Below are 20272 nucleotides of genomic sequence, written 5' to 3'. Positions count from 1 at the left end.
TTAATTATAACTCACACCGTTTGCTCTTTCACCATCTCGGCTGAGCCTTGAACCTGTACCTTCGCACCCAGTTATTGGCCTTTCATAGACAGCTCACATGGGATACAGGAGGAGAATCAAGTTTCTGAAATGAAAACACAGATATAGTAAAATCAGTCGCGCTTCTTCCTGCCGGTGACTGTTTACAAGAGGGAAGTCAACGGGCCCCAAGAGGTCGCTGGTGGCGCAGGAACCGAGGCCAGATCGTAGAGAAAGGGGGAAGAAAAAAAAAAAAAACCCAGAAACTTTCTTCCTTGTTGCGAATAATCGCCGCCCCCCCCAGCCCCAGCAAAGGCAGTAATGTGACACCAGAGCGAAACGCGGAGACCCGAGCACAGAGAGGGAGGGCCGAGGGAGGAGAGAGGGCTGCGGAGCGCCGGAGGGAGAAAGGGGAGGAGAAGGAGGAAAACCCCTGTCAAGGAGGTGGAGCGAGGGGATGGTGTCCGCCTCCCGTTCCTCCCTGCCGTTTTCTGGAGGAGCCTGAACCGGGACAAAACACGCCGAAAGCGACACACACAAAGCCGGGGGTCCACGCTGGCGCTGGAGGCGAGCCCCGGCGGCCACGAGCGAGCCCGGGGCGCGGCAGGGCGCGGGGCGCGGTAGCACTAGCAGGCGCGGGACGGACGCGGGCAGCGCTCCCGAGCCGGGGCCGGGCACCTCGGCCGCTCGGGCCGCGGCGGGCTGCGGGGACCATGCCGAGAAAAGTCTCCTGAGCCCGGCAACTTCGGCCCCTCCCCGCCCCCACCCGGCTGCCCTCGGCGCGGCCCTCCCCATGTGCAGCCGGCCGGCCGCGCTCTCCTCCTCGCGGCGGATGGGTGACCTTTTCCTGGCCCGGGCCGGCTGTGCGAGGCGGCGGAGCAGGCGATGAAGAAGCAGCAGCAGCATCCCGGCGGCGGCGCGGATCCCTGGCCCCATGGGGCCCCTGTGGGGGGCGCCCCTGCTGGCCTGGGCGGCTGGAAGCGCCGGGTCTCCCTGCTACCTTTCCTGCGCTTCTCCCTCCGGGACTACGGTTTCTGCATGGCCACCCTGCTGGTCTTCTGTCTGGGCTCCCTCTTCTACCAGCTCAGCGGGGGACCCCCTCGCTTCCTGCTTGACCTGCGGCAGTATTTGGGTAAGGAAGGGCGGCGGGCGCGAGGGCGGCGCCGGCTGCGCAAAGTTGTGCCCAGGAAAAGAGGGGGCGCGCCAGGGACTTCTAATGCTGCCACTGCCCGCCGCCGCTGCGAGGCTCCCCAGGTGTGACGCCTGCGAGCATCCATCGGTGCAGCCGCCCGGGAGCGTCGTCTTCCTCCCGCGCGTCTGGCAGTCGGCAGCGTGGCGGGGTACCTCTGGATTGCAGGGTTGGGCTGGGCACTCCTGCCCTGGGGTACCACATACCTGTCCCGGCCCCGCGACCCCAGCTGGAGCGGAGTGGACGCCTATGTGTTTGTGATTGTGAGCGTGGGTATATTCAGATTCCGCGGCCGTTGGGGAGAGGGAAAGGACAGGAACAGTCCCTTACAGGACATCGTTAGTGACTATGATCCCGTCGGGTCCCGAGCTTTGGGGCGTGCAGGTGGTGCAGCCCCTCAAGTCAGTTCCACGAATTTAGCCCCTCGGGTCCCCCTCCTGCCCTCTGGCCCATGTGGTTTCGCGCTGTCCCTGGCCTGTCCCTTGGCATCTCCTGTCACCCCACCGGCCGCAGCAATCGTGACGCGGAAAGCGCGTTGTTCTCGGGGATCTGGGGGTTATCCCAAGGTGCTGGTCAGCCTAACTAGCAGACTCTCCTGCGATCTGGCAGTCCTAGGCGCTGGGTGCGTCTCAAGTGAGAACTTTATTTTCCCTTGGTTTGTGGTTGGTTAGTTGCGAGCGAGGCCGCCTGCCTGTAGCGTAGGAAGAGGTTAGAGAACAGAACCGGTCCAGCGAGAAGGCGTGGCCACGCGCCTCCCTGTCGGGACTGCCGAACCAGGGGTGCCAGGTCTGAGGACCCCACGCCCAGGTCCTGGGGAAGATGTTGGCTCGCGCGCCAGGGCCACGGAAGATGCAAACCCTTCGCAAATCTGCGGCCAGAAGAGGTCGTGAGGAAGTTGGGGGAGAGGCTGGGAGAGCTCCAGCTTCTTGAGGTGATAACCTGAGCCAACCGGCAAACATCAGGCATCTGCAGGGAGTGGGGTGCGGAGACAATGCCATGGAAGAAGCGCTGCAAACAGAATGAGCCAGAAACGACCTTTGGAAGCTGCCACGTTTACCCCAAATATCCCCTCATCGCAGAAGCCACAGGTCTAGATAAGCAGACCTTTGGAAGGAAAAAACAAACCAAACAGCAGCAAAGTGAATAGAAACAGAATTTTTTTCCCACATAGAGAAGCTCCGATTTTAAAACTTATATTTTCATTTCAGCAAAAACTTTGGTGCACTATGGTTTTGCATGATGCTTTATGGAAAATTAAGGGAAAGTATTGTCCAAGTTAGATTTCTAAAACAAAATACAAAGTACCTGATTTTACAGATTTAAAATAGTCTTTTCTTCTTTCTTTCTTTCTTTTTTTTTTTTTTTTTTAGTCTGATTGTTTCCTGAGCTCCAAGGTAACTTCATTTTCCCCATCAACAACAATCATTGTTGACTAGCATTGGGAGACAAGTGTTGTTGAAGCTCAGAATCTTTTTTATAACATATGATTATATATATATATATATATATATATATATATATTTTTTTTTTTTTTTTTGCAGAAGTTTATCCAGGTTCAGCCAAATTCAGGGTAGAGGGGAAGGTGTGCTGAATGGGAATGGAAGATGTCTGTGCCTACTGTCCCCAAGAACAGTTGACTTTGGGCAGGGAACTCAAACTTCCTGGTAAAACTTAGGAGTTTGTCTGGATTTCTCTAAAACCTCTACCCAGCTCCTAAAATTCTGTGGTCCTTATAAATTTCTTGAAGAAAAGAAGATATAGGAGAAGGAAGGAGCAAAGGCACCATAAAGGATAAGATCAAGAAACTTCAATGTGTGTCACACTCACCTTCTTGCTATATACATTTCAAAAAAATGAGGCCTGATGAATTTGGGTATTTAGTTGGTAGCAGGGTGACTTAACACCAGGGTCTAGGAAGAACTCATAAAGAACATTGCTCCTGTTTGTTCCTAACTGATCATTAAGCTTCTGACTGACATTGTGATGAATTAAAAATGACATCATTGTGTACTCAAAATAGGATACTTTGCCCATGTTTGTTCCATGTTGTTTGGTCACATAAATAAAATAATGATTTTTGGGAAAAGTGGATATGTGATCTCTAGTATTGTCTAAAATATGCCCTAAATAATATCAGACTAAGGTGTTTGCAGAATTCCTTTCTCTGTTTTTTTTTTCTCCCATTCTGTTATTTTTAGTGTCTGTCCAAACAAAATTTGTGGTTAGTAAACACATCCTCTCAATTTCCTTAGTTAGCCAATTTTGGAGTCAGATAGTTATCTTAAATGTAAGTTGGCATAAAATCATAAGTTTTCTAAATCAAAATGTTTATATCAACGTTTTTATTTATAGAACATAATTTCAATATATTTGGACAGTATTATACACTAGCTGTGGAGCAGCTACTTGATAATTATTAACTGAATTAATGACTGGGCCTATAGTATCAAGTAGGCAGTGTGATGCTAAACATATTGAATATTCTCATGGGAATATCAAAAGGTATGGGTATGCATGGTAAAAGCTAACATTTGCTATATAGTCGCCAGTCATCGTACATGCAAAATGAAATTTAATCCACATAACAACACCGTTGGTGGGTTCTGTTGTTTGAAATGGAAGTGATAACGTTTGGATCTGGGATGTTTCCCAAAAGCCCATGTGTTAAAGGCGTGGTCTTCAGCTTGATGTGATTGGGAGGTGGTTGGAATCTTTAAGAGGTGGGATCCAGTTAGAAGGTTTTAGGTGATGAGGAGCATGCTCTCAAAAGAGATTATGGATTGCTGGTCTCTTTCTCACTTTCACGCCTGGCCAGAAAGTGAAGGGGCTTCCTACAACCTCCTGCCATGTCACAGTGCACTACCACAGGCCCAAAGCAATGGGGCCAGTCAGTCATGAACGGAACCTCCAAAACTGTGAGCCAAAATAAGCCTTGTTTATAAATTGATCAGTCTCAGGCATTTATTCCAGCAAAAGAGAGCTGACTGACCCAGTTGGACATACTGCAAATAAGACTTAAACCCAAATATGTTTGTTTCAAGTGCCCATTGCAGGGCACCAGGGGCAGTTTGAGAGAGAAATATAAGCCAGCAGGCAAATGAAAGTCTCAAGAGCTGATTGGCTAAAAGATCATATTTATGTTCATAATTTCACTTTCCTTTTTCTTGATACTGTGCCTTCCTGTATCAACACCCCTCCTGCTGCCTCCCTGTATTAGAGCTGGAGGTGAGCTTCCTTGGAATCGCAGCTTCTGGGTTTCCTCTCTTCAGCAGTTGTTCTGTGTCTAGGCTGGTAGTTCTTAGAGGGTCCCTGGACCTGCAGCATCAGCATCCCCTGGGAATTTGTTATAAATGCAGGTCTTGTCCCAGACTTACTGAATGAGTCTGGACATGGGGCCCAGCAATCTGTGCCTTAGCAAGTCCTCCAGGTGATCCTAAAGCAGCTAAAGTTAGAGAGCCATTGTTCTGGAGTACCTATTGCTTCCCCACGTATTTGAGAAAAAGAGGGAGGGTGAATGGGGAGAATTTATAAAATAGTTTAAAGGTCACACCCATACTTTTCTTTTTTTAAATTTCAGCTTTTTAAAAAATGTATCTGTTTAGTTTTTTAAACACCATTGTTTCAAGGGAAGGACCAGCCAGCACTTTAAGCCCTGGCTTTTGACTCTGAGGTTAGGAGAGTCATGGGATGAGATGGGGTGAAGTGGGGGCAACCAGAAATCAGGTGTGGGAAGGAAGAGACAGGCGACAGTGATGATGCTTTCTCTTCCCCACAGTGACCAGTGTCAGTTCCTTCTTCCAGTCAGTTTGGGGAAGGTCAGAGTACCTTCCCTTAAAGAACTTCCTGCTGCAACAAATTTGAAAGGAGGAAAGGAGGAAAGGAAGTTGGGGGAGGAAAATTAGGCAGGGATAATTGTAGTCTCCATCCCCCACCATCTCCAAAATGGATGGGGGGTGGGAACACAAACATTCAATGGGGTAAAGAGATAAATATAGCACTTGCTATACTTAAACATTGGAGACCATAATCTTTCCAATTTAGCAAAATTTGTTTTTGAAGAGGCATTCATACTTTGATTTGCTATGGAAAACAAACAAAAATCAAATAAAATCTCCCCCAGAAATTAGGGTACAATGCAACTGGGTGCCAGCAGCCTCATTACTTATGAGCTGTGGAAATATCAAAAACTTGGAATACCACACATTACATTCATATAAGCCGAATAAGCCAGATGGTTCCCTACTGATCTTGTACAACCGGCAAACTCTAATGATTTATCCTCCAGCTTTGGATATGTGATTTAGCCTTTATGGGAGCTGAATTTGTTGGATCGATCTTCGGTTGATATGCTTTTCCTTCCATTTTCAATTTGTAGCATTTTAAATGGAAATAGAGTGCTCTAGTTCTCAGAATTGCTCATCTTTACATAAATATGAGCCTGAAATTTTTGAATCAAAAAATGAAAAAAAATCATTTGATTGAATTTGAAATTCTCCAAGTTTAAATAAATTTAAAAGAAAATGTGAAAATAGAGGCCCAGGTCTGTTACAAAACAGTTTCTCTAAACCTTAAAAGCCAATTTTAATTTTTCTTCTGCACATCACACAAGGTTTAAATATAGTACTTTAGGCTCCCACAGTAATCTAGGAATGAATGCATAAAATATGATGTTATCGATAGAAATTGTTGACATAGGAAAAAAGTGACATTTTTGTTTATAGCTGCAAATTTATCTTGTAGGGTTGATTGGGGACACAGTAGCACTGTACTGAAGGAAAGACAGAGAGTGACATTAAACTATGGCAGTCTGTTCTGTAAACACATAGCATGAATGGTGAGAAGCACTCTGCCTTGTAAACTGTTTTTAATGTAGACTAGTCTCAGTATGAATTGTTTAAAAACACGTGTAAATATGGGTTATCTGGATACTGCCTTTCTTCAAATTCCTTGTCATCAATCCAGGTTTAACACACTAGTTGGTTTTGTTTTGGGAAAAAATAGAAACAAAGTGATCAAGCTTTTTGAGTCTCAAAAGAAATAGTATCTTTTAATTCCCTAGAGGCAGACTGGAGGAGAAGGAGGAGGAGAAAGAAATCCTAGCTCACTTTGCAGCTGTACTGATGGGTGTCCGTGATGTACTATGAAATCCATGTGACGGATTGCAGCTGCTAGAGTTATTAGGAGTTATCGCTTGCTTTTTTTTTTTTAAAGTGACCACAAATTGTCTTACCTTTATTTGTATATTAGAAACTCACCTCTAGCAAACAATAATATATATAAACTCTTTTGTTTACCAGAGGCAGAGATAGAACCATTAACATTTCACTAAAAATTCTTATTTGCAGAAGTCAAAAGGATGAAATAATTATTCTGTGAGACAATTCCACATCAAGTACATTTCAGAATTTGATATTTATTAATTCACATCATTTAATTCACTCAAAGTTTTTAATAGTTTAATGGTTTTCAGTAGTTTTTAATATATCCCTAGATACATGCAACCATTATACTTTAGAATATTTTCATCACCACAGTAAGAAACCCTATGCCCTTTATTTATCACCTCACTAAATGCTCTATTATCTCACCCTAAACAACCAGCAATCTACTTTTGATCTGTAGATTTTCCTTGGCTACAGTTTTCATATAAATGAAATTGTATAATAAGTAGTCTTTTGTGATTGGCTTCTTTTAGTTGGCACGTTTCTAAGATTCATCCATATTTACAGCATATATCAGTATCCCATTTCTTTTTATGACTGGATAATATATCATAGCGATTGTTTTTATTGTAAAGCATTCCATAATATTGTATGGATGTACACATTTTGTTTGTTCATCCACAAATGGATATTTGATTTGTTTCCACCACTTGGCTGTTGTGAATTTTCAGTGCTGTTATAAATGTATCCAAAGTTTTTGTTTGAACACTGTTTTCGGTTCTTTTGGTGTATACCCGTAAGTGGAATTTCTGAGGAAATGACAAGCTATTTGTATTGTGGCCACATCATTTCACACCTCCACCAGCAAGATGTGAGGATTCCCAATTTCTCAACATCCTCACCAATGCTTCTTATTTTTCACTTTTTAAATTATAGTCATCCTAATGGATATGAAGTAGTATATCATTGTGGCTGTGTTTTACATTTTGCTAATGATTAGAATTTGTGACACTGAACAGCTTTTCATGTACATTTGGATATCTTCTTTGGAAAAATGTCTATTCATTTTCTTTGCCATTTTTGAGTTGGGTGGCTTTTGTTTTTGAGTTGTAAGCACTCTGTTTTAGTTAGCTTTTTCACTGCTGTGACCAAAAGATCTAACCAGAACAAACGTAGAGGAGGAAACGTTTATTTGGACCAGGCTCATGTTTCAGAGGTCTCAGTCCATAGAGAGCCAGGTCCATTCCTTAGGGCTCAAGGTGAGGCAGAAGATCATGGTGGAAGAATATGGTGGAGAGGAGTGGCTCACCTGATGATCAGAAAGCAGAGACTCCACTCACCAGATACAAATATATACCCCAAAGCCACGCCCCCAATGTCTCCCTGCCTCCAGCCACACCCCACCTGCCCCTAGTCACCACTCAGTTAATCCCATCAGGCGATTAATTCTCTAATGGGGCTAAGGCTTTTGTAACCCAATCATTTCTCCTCTGAACCTTCTTGCATTGTCTCACACATGAGCTTTTGGAGGACACCTCACATCCACACCATAACACAGTCTTTATATAGTCTGCATACTAGCACATCATCAGATATATGAGTTTGCTATTAATTATGAAGTGGGGAAGGATGATACTGACTTAAACACAATACTGTTATGTATTTTTTTTTTTTTTTGTACCAGGGATTGAACTCCGGTACTCGACCACTGAGCCACATCCCCAGCCCTATTTATATTTTAGAGACAGGGTCTCACTGAGTTGCTTAGCACCTCGCCATTTCCGAGTTTGGCTTTTGAACTTGTGATCCTCCTGCCTCAGCCTCCTGAGCCACTGGGATTACAGCGTGTGTCACCATGCCCAGCCTATGTGTTGTTCTTTATACCATAAGTATATCTCTTTTCAAGGAGCAAAAAATTAGTTTGATGCCTTTGTCATTTAAAATGCTAAGTATATTGTCTGGGTATATAGTAAAATTTATAATAAATTCCTAATGATTTATTGAAAACAACAAATTCTTCAAAAGAATCTTGGGGCTTGGATTCCTGTGAATAATAAACTAGTCTGCATTTAGTTCTAATATATGTTAATTCATGATAGTTAGCACATACCTATATTAGAGCTTTCATTGGTATGTGGAATGTAACCCATTTTTGGATAGAAGATTATCCTACAATGGATGTGATTATTTGGCTTTTGTATTTCTCACTAGAATGGAGCTGATGAGCTCAGCAGGGTAAAATAATTGGTGTTTTCTGTTCCTTACACAATGTACTATGAAGCTACCAAGGAAATCTTTAGTCTTCCCATGAAATTGGAATTTGTAAGCAATTAATTAATTTTGTATTCACATTGTGCTATAATATGCAGGGCATATACAGAGTAATAATATTTCCCATATACATTTCTGTTTAGCAACAGAACATGACTTTTAAGAAGAAATACTGATCTTCTAAAAGTTTAAGTAGGTTTCAAAAATATATATTATCAAAATACAATGCTTTAAAATACTATTAGATACTGCCTTGTAGAATCTCAATTTGAATAATTTTTAACTCTTATTTATTTATTTCAACACTCATTTAAAATTATCAGGGAACCATTTATAGTGGCAATATTGAAGCTATAAAATACTTCTTGGTCTAACTCAGGTTTTCTATTAATTGTCTATAACTTCCCAAAGATAGCCACTGGCTCATTTTTCTTATCTTGTTTCCTGCCTTAGCTTCTAGTAATGTCTCTGTACTGATTGTTTTGAAAGCTAAATCTCCAGTGAAGACCTCTGAACTCCTCTAGTTTTATTCCATGATCTCCTCTGTGGTTCTGGCTTTTGTGTTGCGATCAGTTGTGGGCCAGCTCCTTGAGGAGGGGGCATACTCAGGACTGCCCACCTGTTCTGTCCCACTTTTCCTGGGTGCTCTGCACAGGACCCCAGGAAGGAACTGTTGGTCAGTATTTGCTATGCACACAGCCTTTTGCCAGGACTCCAACCCTTGCTTTGTGGGGTCTCTAAATTGAGAATCTTGGGAGGGATGCCAGAAAGCCCAGCTTGGTTGAAATCTTCTGCCTATTTCTTCCTTGCTATTTGAAATGAATGCACCAAGCAAATATAATGCAACCACTTATTACATATCACTGTATAAACACTTCCTCTGTGCTCAGGGATAATTGTCTACCTCCCACCTTGGGGAATTTGGAATTACATTTTTAGAGCTCCCTATAATTAAGAATACCTGAGGTCAATCTAGAGATTTGGCTGCTGCATACAACTAGAATGCAAAGTTCTTATTTCTTGTCATTTTGTTGAATCCTAGACCAGTCGTTTTGGGAGAATTGCAGAATAACAGTTTATTTATCTCTCCAGGTCACTGTTTTCTTTAGGTAGCAATTTGTGCTAAATAATGTTTCAAGCATGACTTTAAGTCTTTGAGGAGATGAGACCATGGCATGGTGTGATTTTTGAAATGGTGACTGAATAGATTTTAGTCTAGAACCACAAAATGACCAGACTGTAAAATTAGGCCCCAAGGCACCAATCCATTTACCCCTGTTTAGTGAAAGATATTGAAATTACCTTAAGTTGTGCTTTGATTAAGTGCTTCTTATTTCATTCATTGACAGGTGATTTCCTTTTTTTCTTCCAGTGCTGGGGATTGAACCCAGGGCCTTGCACATGCTAAGCTCATGCTCTACCACTGAGCTACACATCCCCAGACCTAACAGAGGGTTAAATAACCACATGCATTGCATTGGACTACATTTCTGGGATACTGCTGATATTTTTCTAATTCAGTGAATAATTCAGGATCTTTCATAATCCTGATGAAAAGAAAAACTGAAAGTGTTTTAAATTCTTTTGTTCAGTCATTCAGCAGATACTCACTGAAGGCGGGTATATCCAAAGCATCAGGCCTAGAAAGGACACAGGTTTTGAGCTGAAATCTAGACATGAATCACTGTTACCAGTTAGCTGGAAGAACCTGAGCTATTGATCTTTAACAGGGCTGTTTTACAGTGTACTTCTCTGTCTCAAGGCTTGGCATTTGAATTTCACAAATGTCATTTTCCCCCACTTTCTTCTTTGCTTTCCTCCTCTCCCTTTTCTGTGTAGCACACATTTGCACATGCACACACATGCACACACACTAATGAGAATACACAGATTTCACTTGTGACTTGGCTTCCAGTGGAAGGAGCCAGTCTAACCTAGAAACCTGAAATGACCTAACTAGTAATTTTGTGGCTTACCATGTCACCTGTGGGTTGGCAAGGACTTTTCAGGACTGATGAGTCCCAAGCATTTGCCTTGTTAATTATATACACATGAACCTTCCTGCTTCATATCCCCCTCCTGCTTTGTTCCTCTTGATTCACAAAATGAAAAGAGCAATGTGGAGGGAAGATGCTCTAGCTGACCCTGGGATGGCTGAGTGTTCTGGGATGGATTAGTGACCTGTGACTTGGTCCTGTGGAAAACAATCATGATGCCAGGCCACCACTGTGACCACTCCTGGGACTTCCCTCACTTGTGGTGGAACTGCCACCCCTAGCACCCAGTCACTTGCTTTTCTCAGTTTCCACACCCTTTTCATTGGAAGTCAGGGCAGGAACAGTGTCCGGCCTGGTGACGTCTTTATCAGGGGCTGGTGAATTTACTTCTGCTTCTGATGTCAGCTGCTAAGCATTGCTTGACTTGCCAGTGTCACACAGGTGTGGTGTCACTCATCCTCCAATTCCTTGGGCAGTTGACAGCACATGCTGATTTTATATTCTTTGATACAAAGTTATTTTGTTTAGGGGCCTCAAAAGCGGTGACCTTGCCACTCTAGCACAGAGCTTCCTGCTTTTCCACAGAGGTGTTGGATGTTGTCACCCTCCCTTCAGATGTGCGGAACTTCCTAGAAAGGCTTGCTGGTGGGTGGGAGGGGTGCGGTGCCTGGGTCTGGACGGGTCATGGGTCCGGGTCAGTGTCCTTAAGTCACAGGGGCCTCCTAGACTTGGGTTTCTTCATCGCTAAGAAGATGAAAGCTTTAATGGGACCTGAGGTTTTCCCTAGGGCTCTTGTTGGTGACAGTCTTCCCTTATGGCTTTGATTGTCAGTCTGGGAATATTTCTCTTCCACCAGAGAGGGGAAAAGGGCATGGTTTGGGGGTTCCTTTTAAAAATCCTCCAGGCGATGTTGATAATGTAGTCCCAGGGAAGAGTGCCTCTTTTCTCTTTAGAATCGTTGAAGGAGATGCTTTCTAAGGCCCCTTATATTCTTAAAAATCACATGCTGAAAGATACAAGAAGTCAGTTAATGGTAGCAACTATCAACAACAACAACAAAATAAAACAAAACAAAAAACATCACATAAACACACACAGGCTATTTTCTTTGGAGCCAAAAGCTTATTTAAACGACTGTAGAAGTCAAGTACTAAAGCAAGTAGAATGTTAAAAAAAAAGTTTAGGTTAATGTCTTCTAAATCTTATGTTTTTTTAAAATGTAATTTTGTTATAATTAAACTTAGCAGTACTTCCTTCCCACCGCACCAGTTTGCCCCCAGGCTGTGTGGGCAGTGAGAGAGAGTAGAATCTTGTTTCAGAAATCCTGGGAAGCAGACTGACTGTCCCTCAGTAGACTCGGAGAGGAAGCAGAGTGGGCGTGGTGTCCAGAATTCTGAGTCCCATGATGTGTTAGGAAGGTCGCAGGTAGGGGTCAGGAAGCAGAATTGTTCAGAGGATTCTCACACATGCTGCCCAGTGGCTGCTCATTCCTCCATGGCGGGCAGCTCCAGTGGCCAAGAAGGTGCTTCATAGTGTGGGGGCCTTTTAGCTTCCACCTATGTGTACTCCTTCTAGGAGCCACACAGAATAGCCTATTGCACTTCATAGTCTTTCAAATAATCAAAGTTGCAAGTTGACTGTTATGCCCTGCCCCCCCCCCACCACCCTGGTCTTGTCTAGAAAAATAGGTTTGTCTTCCAGTAGTTTTTCTTCTGAAGTAATTTTCAGACCCAGAAAGAACAAAGGGGAAAATGGCATTAAGGCAAAACTTTCTGAACACTAATACCCCATCCACAAGAAAAAAGACAACGCCTGGGATCAGTGGGCAAGCATGAGCTGGTACTTCGTTGCTTGCCAATGAGTGGAGAAAAAAATTAAAATGATTCAAGTTCCTTCACTCATCTCCATCCTTTCTTCTGTTTATTTGGCCCTTCCTGGTCCTGAAGAACTGAGGACGTTCCCAGTTCCCTTGGTTTATGAGCCTGTCACTGTCACACATGACTCTCTCCTAATTTGTCTTCTTTGGGAATGACAGTTCTGCGTGGCGGTGGGTGGAGTGTGGCTGAGTTGGCGGGGGCACTGAGGTCCCTAGTGCAAGCGTGGCCCAGTTCTTGGAGTTACACTGAGGCAGGATGATCCACCCGCCCACGGAGTCACTCCCCACCTCGCTCAGAGCCATAAGCACCCTGCGTTCTGTTCTGCTCTGCCTCCCTCCGCCCATGGACTTGGCCCATTTAGTCAGAAGCCTGGGACAGAAGGAACCGTTACTGTGCTTCGAAGGCAGCATCTTGCCTGGAAGTCTTTGCTCAAAATCTGCAAAAACAGTGGAACTGACTCATGTGGTTGGAGTTTCACAGAAATGTGATTGCGGATCTCTTGCGATTTCATTCTGCCTTAGTGTCAGGATTCATCCGATGACGTGCCAGAAAATGTGTGCAAAATCACATACAGATTTAGACACTTGAAGAGGAAGTTATTTTTACCCCGGGGGAAGGGACCAGTGACTGACTATTGGCAGGGAAGCCCAGGCAGGGCCAAGTAAGGAGGGAGGGGTCCCTGCAGCTGGGGCTCACCGCCTGTCCCTGCAGCCTGACCAGACTGGCCGGGCTTGTGGTGTGTTGCCTCTTAGCAGGTCAAGGGAGGAGTTCCTGCACAGGAGACCCGCTGGAGGAGAAGAATGTTGACATAAACTCGAGTGTGAAGCCAATTTAAGCAGTGTGGGGTTCATGCTGGTTTCTCCTGGAAATGCTGGTGAGCTCTCCCCAGGCCCACGCAAGTGGCTCTGCAGCAGCTCCATGGGACACACAGGGGAACATGGAGCAAAGATTCCAGAAGGCTGTGCAAATTTAAAACCCGAGAGGCGCAGTGCCTGTACTTGGCGTTAGCAGATGACAGGATCAGGGCCATCTTGTTTTCTTAGCTCGTGCTTTTCCGGGCTCCAGAGCTGTTCTTGTTTGCCTGCTCAGCAGAGCTCCAGGGCCGTGTGCAGCCTGCAGTGTTTGTGGTCATGTTCTTCTCGTCGTGCTGTGAGATGAAGAGGTGCCCAGAGACCGGAGGGAGGGGAAGGAAGTCAGTCTTGTTAGCATCCACAACCTCGACCTCTCATTTGCCCTTATTGCTGGGGCGAAGACCACCTCAGCGACCACTGAGTGGTGCTATTTTGAGGCCCCTTAAGTTCACAGTGTCATGGTGGACCTTCCACGTGCACTTAGGAAATACTTTTTCTTTTGATACTGGGGATTGAACCCAGGGATGCTTAACCACTGAGCCACATTGCCAGCTCTTTATATATATTTTATTTAGAGACAGGGTCTTGCTAAGTTGCTTAGGGCCTTGCTACATTGCTGAGGCTGGCTTTGAACTTGTGATCTTCCTGCCTCGGCTTCCTGAGTGGCTGGGATTATAGGCGTGTGCCACCGTGCCCGACACCTTTGGTAAAGACTTTATGCAGAAGTCCTTATGTCCTGCTCAGCTGGGGGGGAGTGCTGCATTCCTGTGCGACTGTCTTGAGGTGGCATGTAGATGGTGGTGCCCTCTGACTGGGTCCCTGTCCTACAGTGTGTGTTTAGGCATGACGTTAGGTAGGGGGATCCCCACAGAACATTCTTGGGTTGCTAGTCAGGCTTCTGTCTTTGTTTATTTTTTATTTTTATTTTTCTGTGCCAAAATATACATTGTCTTTATTAGAATTTTCCTGGCCACTTTATTGGAATAGGTGACTTTGTGTTTATTTCAGAGTAAATCTTGCTCCTCAGGCTTTCACTTCATTGAAGTATCACATCAGTGAGACTTAAAGGATCAGAGACATGTGTTTTCCTATTGCTTTCATATGCCTACCCCCCTTCACATGCAGCTTGGCAGTCTTCCTCCCCTTCATCTGTCATCTCCTCCATCTGTGCAGGTTCTTTCCTTCAACAAATGTTCATCCAGCATTACTTACTGGGATGCCAGAGACAGACTAATAACACTGTCACTACACATGTGGGGCTACAGGTACTCAGAGGGTCCCAGAAAGACGTAGCAGTGAAAAGTGAAGAACAAGCAAAGCTCTAGGAGGAGAGAAGAACAGGGATCGGTGTACCCGGCTGGGTTAGATTGGACTGTTGGGTTAAGATCCTGGTTCTGCTAGAGGGTCAGGGGTTCTCAAGGCTTGTTGCATTATGGAGTAACCTAGAGAGTTCTGGAAAATTTTTCCCTAATGTCAAAATCATGGGTAACTATAGGAAGTAAAGCAACGGGTCTTAGGTATGAAGTTCTCTTTCCTTGGTTGGGATGGGGCTGGGCATTTGCATGTGTTACAGTTCTTACATGCCACCAAGGCAAAGAGCCACAGTAGTAGGGACAGGGACCAGGGAGTTTTGTGTGTATAGTAAGTCTTCTTACAACGCAGTTCAGGCATGTGTTAGCTTAACTAGAATCTTCTATTTGGCTGTGACTTGTAACAGTTTAGTTTGCAGCTTCTCTATTTCTCAAACTTTAATCTGCATTCAAATTAGCTGGGCATCTGTTAAACTGATGTGGCAGACCTGTTGATTCTGATGCAGCAGGTCTCGGGTAGAGGCCTGAGATTCTGCCTTTCCTATAAGCTCCCAGGTTTTACTGTCTAGAAGCACACTGAAAACCAAGAGTCTACACTATAGTATTTCTGGGCAGCAGTTGACCCCTGTAAACAAACAATTGGGGCAAATTCAGACTAGCTTATTAGAGATCTGTGCTATTATTAAACATTTTATAAATTTATTTTTAATCAGATTTTCATTTACCAGTTTGGTTGTTGGGATTTGAGAACATGAAATTTTTAAAAGTGAGAATCATGCACTTGAGTGATTCAAATTTTAAAATGCCAGTTTTTATTCATTTCTCAATCCATAGTATTGAAAGGCAAGCTATTTGGTGGTTCATGAAAGAGAAGTGAAGTTTATTTGCAAGTATAGGAAGCAGAGCAATTGGTCTTAGGTATGAAGTTTCTTCAAAGAGTTTTATTACATATTTTTGTGCTTTTAATTTTACTACATTATATCATAATTTGTCCCAGGTAGTTTGTTTGTGGCCAGAGCAAATAATCAGATGCTGATACTTCAGGAGAATAATGGGAATGACACAGTTTATAGCTTTCAAAACACAATTTTAAGAAATAATTGAAACTGTTAATACATGTTTGCTGTAGAAAATTGGGAAATAGAGAAAAGCACAAAGAAGAAAAGATTTAAAAAAAGTTAATTACTGACAGTCGTGTTGCTTGGTCACATAGCCCTCCATGTCACAATGTCAGTCCCTGTCATATTTCTCCATAGCATTGGCTTTCCTGGTGGCAGAGTGTTCTGCAAACATTCTGTAATTCCTTTAGCCAGGCCATTTTGGTCAGTAGCCCACTTCTAGTTTTTTTTTTTCATGATTGTAGATAAAGCTGTGGTGAACATTATTACATTTCTACAGATGTCTCTATTTTTCTTGGCATTAAATCCCTAGATTTGGAATTGCTGGGGTACAGCATGAACCCATTCAAAATTGATTTTAATATAGATTGTCATAGTGATACAAACTGGTGTATTTCACCAGCAGTTTGTAACCTGTTTTGCCCTTATAAACACTGGACATAATCTTTAAAGATTTCCTTTCCCATTTGAGATGAAAAATTATATTCTTATGCTTTAATTTACATTTGTTTGAATATTAGTGGAAATAGCCAGTTTAACTATGTTGGTAAGATATCTTTTTGCGGGGAACTAGAGTTTTAAACCTCTTTCCTGTGTTTTTCCTGTAGACTGTTCCTCTTTCTCTTATCAGGTGTGAGGGTGCTTTAAAGACATGGGGATCAACCCTTGGCCATACATGCAGATAGGATTTCCTGATGTTTTTATTCGCCCTGTAATTTTGGGGGTCCGTTTCCTTTGTTTTTCCTGCATGAGTTGACTTTCCTCCTGTTGTTATTTTTCTTTGATTTCATGCTAGACGAGGCTGTCCAATCGGACATCAAATGAGTGTCCTCTACACAGACTTCTAACTCTAGTATTGTCTCACTTTTGCATTTACTTGTGAAATCCCTTTGGCTTTTACTTTGGTATAAATGAACTCAATGATTTTGTAAGTCTAGCTGGAGACAAAGTCATTATTCTTGAATGATATCAATCTTCAATGGTAAATTCATTTTTCAGACATTAAAATGAATTGACTTAACTCTAGAGAATTGAAAACCTCGTTGGCTGTGGGGCCCTAAAGTTTGGGTGGCTTCTGACATCACCTGTTGCCTCTCAGACTTGGGCCTCTGCTGCTGCCGCTGCCTCTCCAGGCTGTGTCTCCCCTGGTGCAGGCTTCCCACCTCCCCTTCCAGCTGCCACTGTCTCTGGAAAGATCACTTGTGTCCTTGTCTGTGGATCTTATAGTCACTGCCACCCTGGCCTCGCAGATTCCATCACTCTCCTCCTTGCTGGCTCTGCCCCAGCCATCTCAGTGCGGGACTGGGCACTAGGTCTCAGCTTCCTACTAGCTCTTGAGTGAAAATGAGCCAGCCCCTAATCAGGACAGGCAGCCCTGTACCTGTACCCCTTGGGTGAACTTGAGGACAGCCTGGCTGTATCTCAGCCCTGTGGGGCATCTTGGGAACAGGGGTAGCACTCATTTTAAGGCTATTTTTATAAGCAGTTAGATGATAGTGAACTCTGTTTAGGCCATGTGGGTGGTTATTCTTTTGAATGTTTATAAAATTCAAAGGACCACAATTTGGAAACACAAACATTTAAAGGTGAACAGGATAGATTTATGGAGCTGCATTTTCTTTCTTTCTTTTTTTTTTTTTTTGGAAATCACATTTTCCTCTGTGAATTTGCCTCTTATAGGCTGTTTAATATTACAAGAGACAGTGTAGTGTTAATAGAGCATTGGGTTTCAAATCAGAAGTCCTCTGTTTGAGTCCTGGCATTGCCACCATGCAGCTGTGTGACCTTGGGTAATTCACTTAACCTCTCTGAGTCTCTGTTGGGACTTGAGAGGGACTCTTTCTGTTCTAGAACAACCACCATCAGATTATAAAGAGAATACTATCTGGCACTCTCCTGCCTGGAATACTGTGAAAATTTGCATTTATAATATCTGCTAATACACATCTTCAATTTAATCATCCACATAGAAGTCTGACCAGAGCAGGTGGCACTTTCGAGTGCAGGAATGTAGGAGCCAGTGTGTGGTTTCCCCTTGCCCTCCCAAACACAAAATAAAGATTGTCTGTATATCCTAAGACCTCTGACTGCTTCACTTTAGATTGCAAAGACTGGCTTCATGATTCAAAGTTCTAACATTTACTCTGTGATCGTTTAAGATTTCAACTTTTTTTTAAGACTTAAAATAAATGGTTCTTGAAACAGCTGCTAGTCTAGTCTCCCATACAGACGTATATATTTATCATGTTTATGCAGATTCCTCCATGCCACTGGGAACACAGTGGAGGGAGCAAATTACAAGAAGATGGGGATTTCATGAAAGACGTGACACTTGTACTGGGTATTGAAGCATAAATAGGAGTTTGCCAGGTATTTCAGGTGGGAGGAATAGTGCATGCAAAGGTCAGCTATCCGCCAAAATTGGGGTACCATTGGGTACATTAAGCAGTACAGGGCAGCTCCATGGAGGTTGCTGGAGAGAGGGGGGGTTTGGCTGCTAGGGAGGTTCCTAAGATAAAATGGTAGATTCTGGAGGAACTTATGTCTGGCTTGCAGTGGAGAAGCCCCTGAACATTTATAGTCCTCATGGTGATAGCAGATTTGTTACTCTTAAAGACAGCTCTGGAGACCAACAGGAAAAACAGGAGCCATGGAAGAGCCTGAGCAGGCATCTGAGGTCCCAGCAGTGTTTTTAGGGACCAGAGATGGAAGGGCCAGAGTTACTCAGCAGTGGAGTGGAGGCTGGGGATCAGGCCCAGCTCTTCTCAGGCCAGAGTGGTCTTTTTGTTTTTATCTCATGCCACATGGAAGCAAACTGCAAGAAAGATCTGAAGTGTTTTTCTAACTCTTTTAATGAGAACTGACTTTCAAAGTAGCTCTGATCTTGATAAGGAAAGTTTGACAGGACGAGGTATGTATTTAGTCTAAAGGAGCCAGGTAGATTTGTCTGCATGCTGGTGCTTTCTTGTTATGATAGCATTCCGCAGACCGATGGTTTATTTTTTTCTGATTAGTGAAAGAAAAATCCCTGCTGCATTTTTATTAGTTGAGGATTAATTCATATCTTGAATTCATGTTTTGGCTATTTCCTAACTTTGATCATGCCATTTTGTCATAGATTAAGTTGGCATGGTGGCTATAATTTCTTGCTGTTTTAAAATGACTGTGCGCTGAGTCTAGTGGGTTTGTTTCATCTGTGGCATTCTTGAAGTTTCTTTAGAAGTGACTGAAACCACATCACACCCTAAGTCCCATGTGCTGGGGCTGTGAGCTTTGCATCCCAAGGGTAGTTCATTGTGAAGCCCAGAAGCCCTCCCAGATAGGTGACATCAGCCCTGCCCCGTGCTGCTACCTGCTCTGGAAAAGGTCTAGTGCAAAATATTCCAGTTGTTTTTGTTGTTTGGTTGTTTCAACCAGAGACAGGTTCCCAACTCTTCAATTTTGTTTAAAAGCACAGTTGGAGGAGAGTGGGTCTTGGTCACAAAAAATTAAACTGTACTGTGATGTAGGAGGTAGGCGGACAGTCCTTGAAAAAATTATGTGACTGTTTGAATTTAAAGGCCTCTAGATTTTTAGAGAAGAGATGAGAAGAACAAAATTCAAAATGTGTGCTCCATGTCCCACACAGTCTGCCTGAACCTCACAGGAGGTAGGGTTTATGGGGTGAGACATGCTTATTAAGGCAATTATGACATGGACCCGAAGTGAGGTTTTGCAGCTGAACATTACATTTATGGATTTTCTGGAGGCCAGGGCAAAAAAGGCAGAAAGTGTGTCATAAGTTACCGTGAGCAAATCTAAGGTATATATCAGCTCGTTGGAAAAGGATCACCTCTGCTTTCCTATCTCCAAAGCAAGCATAAATTTACTAGATCTTAGATTATTATAATGAATAATATCTATAGTATTATAGTTACTATGAAAAACCCCAGAAAAACGAGGACATGTTCTTGATGAGGCCATGCCACACACTGGCCCTTTATAAAGGTGGAAGCTGAAGAATGACAGCTTAGCAATGGTGTCCCCAGGGAGCTGAGTCAGGACACTCCAGGAGGCTGGCTTTTCAATGGTTGCTCTCACGGATCAGTTTCTTGGCTTTATTCTTGGCAGGAACAGGAGAGCAGTCAGTTGGATGATGTTAAGTACCTGAGGGATAGAAATTCAGTGTGAATCCGCTGCGGGGTGGTCACTGATGACTCAGCCACCTTCTTCTGGTCCATTTACCTTCCCTACCCAGCAGCCCTTGGGTTCCGCTGCACCAGGGTCGGGGGACTGAGCTTTGGCTGGGCCTTCTGGACATGGGCTCTGGCAGTAGGTCAGGACCATCATCATTTTCAGAGGAAAAAGTTCTGAAGAAAAAAAAAAAAGTAAGGTGTCAAACCTGATCTGCTGGAGGCCTTTCTTATTGAAAAGATTGAACATGCTTCTGGTTTCCTGGCAGTTGTCATTAATAGCATGGAATTCATTTTACTGGCTTCC

At 43.7% G+C, this 20272-nt stretch overlaps 1 protein-coding gene across 1 annotated transcript in view; it reads left to right on the top strand.

Moving 5' to 3' along the window:
- The first annotated feature begins 382 nt into the window (after positions 1-382).
- Positions 383-20272, top strand: part of Ust (uronyl 2-sulfotransferase) — a 267090-nt gene continuing 247200 nt past the window's right edge. The window contains exon 1 of the mRNA XM_005321354.5: positions 383-1150. Within this exon, the coding sequence (XP_005321411.2) occupies positions 904-1150 (247 nt within the window). The 5' untranslated portion in view covers positions 383-903. The remainder of the gene's footprint in view (positions 1151-20272) is intronic.

This window comes from Ictidomys tridecemlineatus, chromosome 8, assembly GCF_052094955.1.
Source record: "Ictidomys tridecemlineatus isolate mIctTri1 chromosome 8, mIctTri1.hap1, whole genome shotgun sequence".
NCBI classification, from domain to species: domain Eukaryota; kingdom Metazoa; phylum Chordata; class Mammalia; order Rodentia; family Sciuridae; genus Ictidomys; species Ictidomys tridecemlineatus.
Note: the sequence above shows the minus strand (reverse complement) of the source record. Positions and strands in the feature narration are given on the sequence as shown.